General features: G+C 37.0%; 1 protein-coding gene and 1 long non-coding RNA gene across 2 annotated transcripts; one reads left to right on the forward strand and one right to left on the reverse strand.

Moving 5' to 3' along the window:
* Positions 1–1,021: 1,021 nt before the first annotated feature.
* LOC137709254 (uncharacterized mitochondrial protein AtMg00810-like) lies at positions 1,022–1,471 on the forward strand. The gene has a single exon (XM_068448347.1). The coding sequence runs from the start codon at positions 1,022–1,024 to the stop codon at positions 1,469–1,471; it is 450 nt and encodes a 149-aa protein (XP_068304448.1).
* Positions 1,472–3,292: 1,821 nt separating this feature from the next.
* Positions 3,293–5,084, reverse strand: LOC137749213 (uncharacterized). The gene is made up of 3 exons (XR_011070190.1): positions 4,722–5,084; positions 3,792–4,007; positions 3,293–3,441 (listed from the first exon to the last, which is right to left on the reverse strand). It is a non-coding gene; the product is annotated as an uncharacterized lncRNA (long non-coding RNA).
* Between the last annotated feature and the right edge of the window lie 5,725 nt (positions 5,085–10,809).

Here is a 10,809-nt window from a genome sequence, read left to right on the forward strand (position 1 = left end):
TGGGGAGAGTCTTATAGACATATTTCCTTTGTCTACCCCAGCACACCTAAATGAATGCAATCTTAAAAATGTTCCTCTCGAACATCACTCGGAGCAACATGATGGTGAGGAAACAACTCATGATCAAGAAAACTCAGTCACTACACCACAACCTGTCTTGGCACCACGAAGAAATCCTACTCGAGACAGGCATCCTCCATTAAGGTTGCAAGAGTACATTACGTACAATGCAAGACATCCCATCTCCAAAGCTTTAACCTATCAAAAAATGTCCACATCCTATGCAGCATTTCTCAATCAATTGTCCACTAATGTTGAACCAAGGAACTTTAATGAAGTTTCTCACATTCAAGTATGGCAGGAAGCAATGAAAAAAGAGCTCAAAGCACTGAATGACAACCAAACATGGAGTGTGGTTGATCTTCCAAAGGGAAAAATGGCAGTAGGGAGTAGGTGGATATACAAGACAAAGTTTCATTCAAATGGTAGTATTGAAAGACACAAGGTTCGATTAGTAGCCCGTGGTTTCACACAAACTTATGGCATTGACTAGAAAGAGACGTTTGCTCTTGTAGCCAAAATGAGCACGGTACAAGTGTTGTTGTCTGTCGCAGTTAATCATGATTGGTCTCTATTTCAAATGGATGTGAAAAATGCATTCCTCCATGGTGAGCTTGAAGAAGAGGTATACATAAAGCTTCCTCCCGGACATCCACAAGAGCATGAAACTAACAAAGTTTGCAAACTTCACAAGGCTATATATGGACTCAAGCAATCTCCCTGAGCCTAGTACTCGAAGTTAAGCTCAGTTCTTGAAGCTGCAGGGTTCAAGAGGAGTCATGCCGATTAGTCATTGTTTGTTCGCAATGGTACAAATGGTAAGCTCATTGTCCTTATATATGTTGATGACCTTATTATAATAGGCAACAACATAGAAGAAATCAATGCCCTCAAATCCTTTCTTCATTAACAATTTGCTCTTAAGGATTTGGGAATCTTAAAGTACTTTCTTGGCATTGAAATGGCCACATCCTCCAAGGGTTTGTTCCTAAATCAAAGAAGATATTTACTTGATCTATTAGATGAAGCTCACATGTTGGACTGCAAGCCAGGACATACCCCTCTTGTGAGTAAACTTCAATTAGATGCTCAAAGTGAACCACTGTCAAACCCTAGTGTCTATCAATGTATTGTAGGAAAGCTGATCTACCTCACAATTACACGACCTGACATTGCTTATTCAATAAGCCTTGTCAGCCAATTTATGCACTCTCCCACATTGATTCACTGGGAGATTGTCAAAAGGATTCTTAGATACTTGAAGGGGTCAATTGGCAGAGACTTGCTCATGAAGAAACATGGCTCAAATCACATTATGGCATTCACAGATGCTGACTGGGCAGGTAATGCCCTCGATCGTAAGTCTATAACTAGTTTCTGTACATTTGTTGGTGGTAATCTTGTGACATAGAAGAGTGAAAAACAAACGGTGATTGCACGATCAAGTGCTGAGGCTGAGTATAGAGCCATGGCATCCACGACTTGTGAATTAATCTAGTTAAAGAGTCTCCTAGCTGACCTTCGCTACATCGACATGAAACCTATGTTTGTATTTTGTGACAACCAAGCTACCACGCACATAGCTTCGAACCCAGTTTTTCACGAGAGGACAAAGCATATTGAGGTTGATTGTCATTACATCCGTGCTCAGGTCCAATCCAACGTCATCAACACAGTGTACACTCGAAGTTCCAATCAACTTGTTGACTTATTCACAAAAGCTCTCGACTCTGCTCATTTCCAAAGATTGCTGAGCAAGCTTGGATCAATTAATCCACTTGATCCAGCTTGAGGGGGAGTATTGAAACTGACCAGGTATGAGCATGCTAGTGTCTACTTGGGTCTATGTTGGAAGGTTGCTCAAGGCACATCACAACTCATCAATGTTCAAGTTGCAACTGCAACTCTAGCCCTCATTCTCAGGTAAAGTTGCAGCTGCTACTAAACCGTCGTTTTTTGTTACCAACTATCCCTTAATTCTAGGGTTTATGTCTTCTAGTATCTCAGCTCTAGCTTTCTTGTAACTTGCAACTAGGGCTAGCCTTTTTATCTCTTGGTCTCTTTCTTGTTGCTATTTTTTTGTAATTGTTCAATGGGTTTTTTACTCATCTCGGTCTCTCTATAAGAGCCATCTCTTGTAATACCAATATACAATGAAAAATACAAACAGTTTTGTTAAACTGAATTTCAATAGTTTCTCTACGGAAATGACCGCTCTCTATGTTTATTTTTTGAGGAACATGAGAATTATCAATCGGATATCTTTGCCGTGGTGGACGCCTTGTCCTCTTACCCCAACAGGTTAAATTTCTCTCCACAGGTCCCTGCAGCTCCTTGCATTTTGGTTGCTCAATCTGGGGCTGGCTAACTTCAGCCACATTAGTAGACGGACGCCATGTCTTCTTACCCCAACAGGTTAAATTTCTCTCCTCAGGTCCCTGCATTTCCTCGCATTTTGGTAGCTCAATCTGGAGCTGGCTAACTTCAGCCACATTAGTAGACGGATCGGAAGTGTCCATACGTTTCCTCCCCCTTCCCCTACCACCCTTACCAGAATTTCTTTCTGACAAACTTGATTGCCAACTCTCACCAGATTCCCTAATCAACCCTTCAATTATTTGAAGATCATCAGTCACCTCATTTTTTGACAAAGAAGCAAGACCGAGAAGGACATCTCTCTGGAAGTCCTTCCGTTGCCTCCCCCTCCTCGATTGGCCTCTTCGTGGCCGTTTTGACAATGTCGCTTCTTCTATGAGGCTGTCTGAATTTGGAGGCACATAGCATGGCTGCTCTTCTTTTGTTTCCAACAAATTTAATGTCATGTGCTCAAAATAATCTATGTCAACTGGAAAAGCCTCTTCGTCACAGGAAGTTGGCTTAACCTCTGCCGCATTTCCATTGTCAAAATTTCCATCAAGTGAAGAAATTAATTCCGCAAACCAAAGAAGGGAGTCATTTTCCGAAGCTTCCAGATTGCAAAAGTGGCATTTTCCTGCATATGCGGAAGAAAAAACCGCATTGGTGTGACACTTTGTCCTTCAGACTAGGAGTTGACGGTATTGAATTACAGTCTAGAAGCAATCTTTCCCTGGTTACTTCATGGCTTTGTGGCATCATGATTGAAGCCCTATCAGATTGTGTGGAGGTATTAACAGAAGTGCTGACTTGAATTGATGTTAAGTTTCGGCTCAAGCTACTTGGAGGTACTCTCCAATTAGGAGATGACTGTCCTCTTGATTCGTTTCTCCGTTTTATTCAGATCAGAAGTGAAAAGCTTAGGTGGAGGATCACATGATATCCTAGCTTCGTTTTCTGATGATTCACATGGCTTATTAAAATCTTGAAGACTAAGACTTCCACCAGAAGAACTTCTTGTTTGCTCTGAAATAACGCATATCAATCTATTAGTCCAAAATGACGAGAACTGCAACCCCTTGCGTTCTACTCTTGAGCTTTATTAGCAGTAAAGTAAACGACGGAGGAAAAACTTCTACATAGTCATGTTATCCAACTCCAAAATAAGGTAAGAGAGTTTCTTCTCTAATAATGGATTCTACAGACATTAAGACATTTCAGAAAAACCTGTTTCACCCGCCCCTCCCTTTTTGTAGACATACCGACTAACATGCATATGAGGATGCCTGAAAATTGTAATTCAATCTTTTTATGATAAAATCTATGACCATTACTACACTTTAGAACTGAACAGATATAGGTTCTAGAATATACACCTGATGCCTGAAAATTGACTCATGCTTCAGAATAGTTTGCCTCAGTTGCTCATTATCGCGTCCGTGAAATCCATCAATAACTGGCCTTGTCAAGAACACTTCGCATTGTTGCCCATTCTTCAAGTTTTTGTTCTCGTGGAGTAGGGACCAGCTCCCATGGCCAACATTGCTGCTTAGATTCCATATGGAACAATATCCCGGGAAGTACATCTTCGACTGCACTTCAATTCCCATTCCTGCAATTAACCCGAAAAGCATTAGCAAAATTCAACTTAGATATAGTGAGAATTCAACTTAGCCTCAGTACTGTCAAAACAATAGTAGAACAACATCATCAGACTGCACACTAAAACCCGACACAGCTCACTAGTTCTGAAATTTTCAGTCGTATTTCACACCAGAAAACTAATTAACTAAGAAAGCAGAAATCTGTACTCAGAAGATAGAGTAAATCAGCAAGAACCCGCGACACGGCCTAGCTTTTAAAACATAATTTCAAAACTGCCTTTCATTTGTCAGAGATTATCATCAATCCTAGCTCCACATTAGCACATTTCAACCGAATGTTCCTTTCCTGTCGATGATCCATAAGATTCCGGTCAAAAAACCGCGGCTGAATTTTCTCGAAAGGAAAGAAATTACTATCTTAAGCTACAAGCAACTCCAAGCTACCATTCAAAATTCGAATTAAGACTGTTCATCTTATATATTAAGAAATAAACAGAGTCCAAAATCTAAGCCTAGATTCAAAAACAGCAGAACCAGAGCTATAAAATTATGTATACACACACATATATAATTATATATACAATCAAATATACAAACAAATTTATAAAAGAAACAGATTACAGATAACTAAATTACAAATTAATCTGCAGAGTAAACTGAAAAATTGAAAATTAAAATGGAAAATTGAGAATTGAAAATTACCTCATATGGTTAATAACCTCCCGCGGAGCTTTATCAGGATATTCCTACAAATTCATCAATTTCCACCGATCCAGAAACCAACCCAACTCCATCAAAATTCACAGCCGCGATACAAAACAGCAGCAACAAAAGTAGGTACTTATGCTCTGGACTAACATTAAACAATCAGAAAAAGAAAAGAAAAAACTGAGATTACTGTCTCCAGAGACAAGACAAGACACAGATTAAATCAGATCTGCTGCTGGACCAGAATCTGATGAGAAAATCAGAGAAAGATGTTTCCTTTTCAATTTCCCACATCCCAAACACAGAGATATCTTTCCTTTTTAATTTCCCCACACTCAGAGAACTCAAAAACCAACAAGAACAAATGACTTGTTTTCGACCTAAAAAACAAATGACTTGTTCTCGACCTAAAATACAAATGACTTGTTCAAGAACAACAGTGACTTTAAATTTGTCAACTTGTGGTTTTCACATTTATTCTAATATTATGCCCCCCACTTTCTTCTTTTTCCATGGCTTTTGCTCCAATGATTTTTTCCCACATTTAATTATTACTTTTTTTCCTGGGTTTCTGAGGAAACGTGAGATAAATGATATATATTCTTTCGGTCATTCGATAACCAACGAATACATGATTATTCATTTTTGTATTTGATATAAAGGGTAGAAATATTCATTTAAGCTTTTTAGCTAAATTGGCTTTTGAGATTAATATAGATTTAAAATTAATACGAGTAGTCTGAGATTGTCCATCGTCAGTCATTTTGGTTTTTCAATTAAGCGAGATTTTTCACAGAATGATTAAAATAATTGACGGTGAACAATCTCATGATCAAAATAAAGAATTATGACAATCTTAAAAACAAAAACTTTAATAAAAAAATTTTAAATTTTTTAATCTCAAATTTTAATAATAAATTCTTCACCAGATGATCATCGTCGCTTAGACCAAGTTATTGAGACAACGAGACTCGCCAAAGACATGATCATTTTTTTAATTATATTAATTTTTATGTGTTTTCAACATTTTCTAGATTCTCTCCACGTTCCATGCTTTTTTGGGTACAAATATATTTAGGGGTGTGATATACACACACATCTTTTTACTTCTCTCACACCCTTTTAATTTTCGGTCATCGGATCAGATGAATTGAAGAAGATCAAATGACATAAATTAGTAAAAGGTGTGAGAAAAGTAAAAAAGGGTGTGTGGATAGCACACCCCTATATTTATATTCAGAAAGTACTAAAAAAGATGTCCACACACCCCTATATTTATATTCAGAAAGTACTCAAAAAGATGCAGACAACTGGGTTCACTGAAACAACTACCTAACGGTTTCCGAAAGTGGCTAATTCCACTTAGAATCATTCGATCTACCTCGACGTGTGATGTTTGAGGTGGTCGTGTGTCTTTTCCACTTGCGTTGAAAGGAGCGTGGCTCGATTGTCTTTTGGTTCAGACTTGCCAAATATGAGAGAGAAAATCGAAAGTGCGGCCATTTTTGTATTAAATTTTTATTTGCATTTTTGCACACAATTAAAATTTTTTTTTTGGATTTGGCTTTTGTTTTTTGTCCAAAACTAATTGGTCAACTCAAAGACTCAAGACTCAAATGCTTTCGGAAAATTAATTCTAATTTCATTCTTAATATTCAAATATATTTGCATTTTGGTTTTTTTTTTTAATGTGCACAATATTACTACAAATTGACATGTTAACTATCATGCTAATCCACAAATTACAATGTTACATCAACTAAATTAGTCATTAATTCAAATTATTGACTATCATCGTGACGGTCAAATTTTATGTACTCATTTTGTGTATGGCCTTTATGTGGCTCTATTATTGATTGACATATGTTAAATTTATGACAATAAAGTTAAGAGAGTTAAGTTAATTAACATGTGTCAATTAATGATAAAATTCACAGAGAGACCACATACAAAATGAACGCAGAAAATTTCATCTAATCATCATGAGTTCTTATCCATAGAAGATAGAACTTGTGGAGACGTAGAACTCAGACATTTGAAGTCTGTTGTAAATAAATTTTTTTAATAATGACCACAAACTAGCCCGTGGTCTTACCCATTCGCTTCCACGGTCGATTTCTGCGATTCCAAACTACTCATTTCTCTTTTGACAACCTCATTTCTCTCTTCAAAATGTCGCTCCCCCAACACCTCTTTCTTCACCCTGTTTGCATACATTGTTCAAAGCTTTTTTTTTTTTTTTTAAATTTTCTACGCGTCTCAGGTGTTTGCTATAAGCTCACAATCTATCAGGTAAAAGTTATTTGTCAGTTTTCTTTTAGTTTCTCTTGTTGGCGCTGATGTGGGAACACAAGTCTTATTGTACCTGATATTTTCCTAATTATCGTATTGATTACATACGAATGAAACTGCATATATTGATTTTGCACTGTGTATATCTATTCAAGTCTTTATTGGTTTTTTTTTTTTTTTTTGCGCCATATGCTTATATCTATGCAGATAGAGAGACGCAATAATTTTTTAGGCTAACGTTTTTTTGCACTATGTATACCTGTATGATTACTGTTACGTTTTTTTGGTGTCATATGCTTATGTCTATCAGGTAAAAGTATTTTACTCTCAAAGTCCTTTGTTTGGAGGTGTTCAACAAAACGTGAAGTCTTCAAATGACAATGTCCTTGTTATTAGGGGTCTATTTTGTAACATCCCACATCGCCCAGGGGAGTGGATCTTGTAAGCCATATATGTGTATTCTCATCTTTACCTAGCGCGAGGCCTTTTAGGAGCTCACTGGTTTCGGCTTTCATAGGAACTCCGAAGTTAAGCAAGTAGCGTGAGAGAGCACTCCTATAATGGGTTACCCACTGGGAAGTTCTCATGTGAGTTCCCAGAAACAAAATCGTGAGGGCGTAGTCGGGGCCCAAAGCGGACAATATCGTGCTACGGTGGTGGAGCGAGCCCAGGATGAGCCTAACCCTGGCCGTATGTATGCCGACGAGGACGTCGGCCCCTTAAGGGGGGTGGATTATAACATCCCACATCGCCCAGGGGGAGTGGATCCTGTAAGCCAGATATGTATATTCCCATCTCTACCTATCGCGAGGCCTTTGGGAGCTCACTGGCTTCGGGTTCCATGGGAACTCCGAAGTTAAGCGAGTAGTGCGCGAGAGCACTCCCATGATGGGTGACTCATTGGGAAGTTCGCGTGTGAGTTCCCGAAGTTAAGCAAGTAGTGCGCGAGAGCACTCTCATGATGGGTGAGCCATTGGGAAGTTCTCGTGTGAGTTACCAGAAACAAAATCGTGAGGGCATAGTCGGGGCCTAAAGTGGACAATATCGTGCTACGGTGGAGTTGGGCCTGGGATGTAATGGGGGCCCGGGGCGGGATGTGACATATTTGGTACTTCGTTGATGGTTTGGTATATAATTCAGTGGTTTTGTTGTTAAAGTGTACAGCTTGGAATATTTCAATCTGTAATTTTTCATGTAAATATCATATTGTGGTAAATGTGCAATATTTTTGTTTATTCTGTTATAAATTTATATAAATATATATATTTCTTAAATTGTTTTTTTATTTGTGAAAAAAAATATAACAGGCATTGGTTGTGTTCAATTAGTAATCCACAACGGCATAGCATGTGGTGTTAGATCCTAATTTATCTCGGACACAATTCATAGTTATATCGCATTTGACAACGGGTATCGTCTGTGATAAAAACTGAGGTTTTTTACCTAGTAAATATTTCTAATAGGCATAGTGGCCATAGTAAATGATCTTTTGTCTTGTAGTGTGCTTATGCAAATAAATCAACAATCAATATCACGCTAGTGTTGTGGTTTGACAAGTGGCTCTTTACAACAGTAGTAAAAATATGTTGAGCCATTGCATGACGTTGTGAGTTCAAATAACTAATTTAACAAAAATTTATCGTTTCAAAAAAAAAAAAAAAAAAAGGTGTTGTGGTTTGCGACAAATGGAAACTCAAATCTCCAGTCGCACGCTTCAACTGGAGGAGAACTGCTAGCATGGCGAGGAGAAAGGATATACGTACCCTCCTCCCTTGTGCTGCTATATTATAAACAACATATAGGATTAGGATGTGAAAGTTGCATGGAAATAAGTGGCATTGTGCTAATATTAAATTATTAACGGATAAACAGGGGTTTCTAATTTTCAATTTCTAACCATATTTAGTTAATTAAGAATATGAGCTTATTCAAGACCCTTTCTTCGCTCTTCTTCATTCGTCATTTCTTTCATATATTTATATATTTCTTCTGTATTTATTGCATACAAATAATAAAAACGTAACATTAATCATCCAGGTACTAATTCAATTCAACAAAAACCTATCTAATGAAGTTAAAATGTCAAAACAACCCACAATCCAAGATTTTAGGCTTATTTAGCCTTTAGTTTTCTTGGACTCACTCCAAAATTACAACGGGTTGTAAGCAGAACACATAAACTTCTTTTCCTTTTTAAAAAGGGAAAAAAGAGCTTTCCACAAAACTATCGAGAAATATGAAAACAAAATCTCAACATACCACATACATAGATGGCGATGTATACGAATAAGGAGCAAACGGTCGGGCTAAAGGAAAGTAAAGGAAAATGTAGTAACGGTTGTTAGAGTTAATACTCTGCTTGTTTGTCCAGTAACCAGTTTGGTAAATTGAATTTTGATTTAAACTCTAATCTATTTCCATCTATTGCCACATGTAAGGCAGAGATGAATTGTACTGTTGATGCGCTATTGCCGCATGTGGGGAACAATAATCCAAAAGGAAATATTAGAAACTCTCTTCATGAAAAACTTGAGCTGCTCTGTTTCTTTTCATCTCTGCCACTGTTTGCTTTCTTTGAGATATTCTTCTTTTTATCATCTTTATGTTGGAAAATATTGACCATGTGGATGTTACTTCTATTACAATAAATCACATTAGATAAATATTAGTATATGATAATTTTTATTACCACAATCAATTACATAAAATGAACAAAATAAGATAAAATACTTATCTTTGATATGTAGATAACGCTTTTCGTCGATCCTTGATTAGAACAATATTTTAGGTTAAGACGTGTAAGTTCATTGTCCTTAAGAGTAGATTTCGCCCCTCTAAGACAATATCTCGGTGTAACAGGTTATAGCACCCTACTCTCCAGGATACAACAACCTATGATCCTTGTAAACGTACACTCGCAATACTTGAATCGAGCGAACAACTCGATTCTTCCATTGGTACAAAACAATCGAATAACATATCAACAATTGAAAGAATGAGGGATCCATAGACGAGAAAGGAGAATTGGAGAGAAAGAGAAATAGATGAAAACATAAAAGTGGTCTGCTCCAATTTGCCACAACGTAAGGGGAAGTTTATATAGGACAATGGGTGTTAAATATTAGACATATAATTACTAATTAAATGAGGAGAGTGTTACTATATAATTGTATGATTCCGCATCTAGAATCAGATTGCCTTGTCCTTCGAAGTATTAACCAAATAAACAGTTAGGATTGATTGTAAGAAAGCTTACGAGTGTTGGGGTAGTTAGAAGATAAGAATTAGTTGAGAAGGGCAATATTGTAATTCAGCTCAATCTAGTCTCTATGTAACCATTGTTTTGTTGACTTGGATTTTTATTATGAAATCATTTTTCTGTTAGAACAACATAATTGAAAAGCTCCTCTCTCTCTCTCTCTCATCATTCTCTCTCTTCAATTTCTTCAGTTTCTTCATTCATTAGAATTCATTGATCTTGTACTGTTAATACGAAGGAGTTCAATTCCTCCAAAACATTGAATTCTTTTTTTAACACGCCATATTCCACAGTAGTTTTCTTTATGAAGAGAAAGTCGGTACTATAGTTGTAATTACATTTTTACTGTTTTACTTTTTTTCTTTGGTTGAAATTAGTCCATACTAGTATAGAGCAATCTCCAAACTAACAAGAAGTCTCGGAGTTTTTTTAGTACCAAACGGATTGCTGTATAAATAAACGGATTTGAAAATTAGATTAGATTTTTCCTTTTTTGGCAAAGGAAAAGAGTTGACTTGCCCTGATTAAAAA

Source organism: Pyrus communis, chromosome 11 (genome assembly GCF_963583255.1).
Source record: "Pyrus communis chromosome 11, drPyrComm1.1, whole genome shotgun sequence".
NCBI lineage: Eukaryota > Viridiplantae > Streptophyta > Magnoliopsida > Rosales > Rosaceae > Pyrus > Pyrus communis.

Bases quoted from the DNA above. Each gene is read 5' to 3' on its own strand.
- LOC137709254 (XM_068448347.1), top strand. From the start codon at position 1,022: ATGGCCACATCCTCCAAGGGTTTGTTCCTAAATCAAAGAAGATATTTA.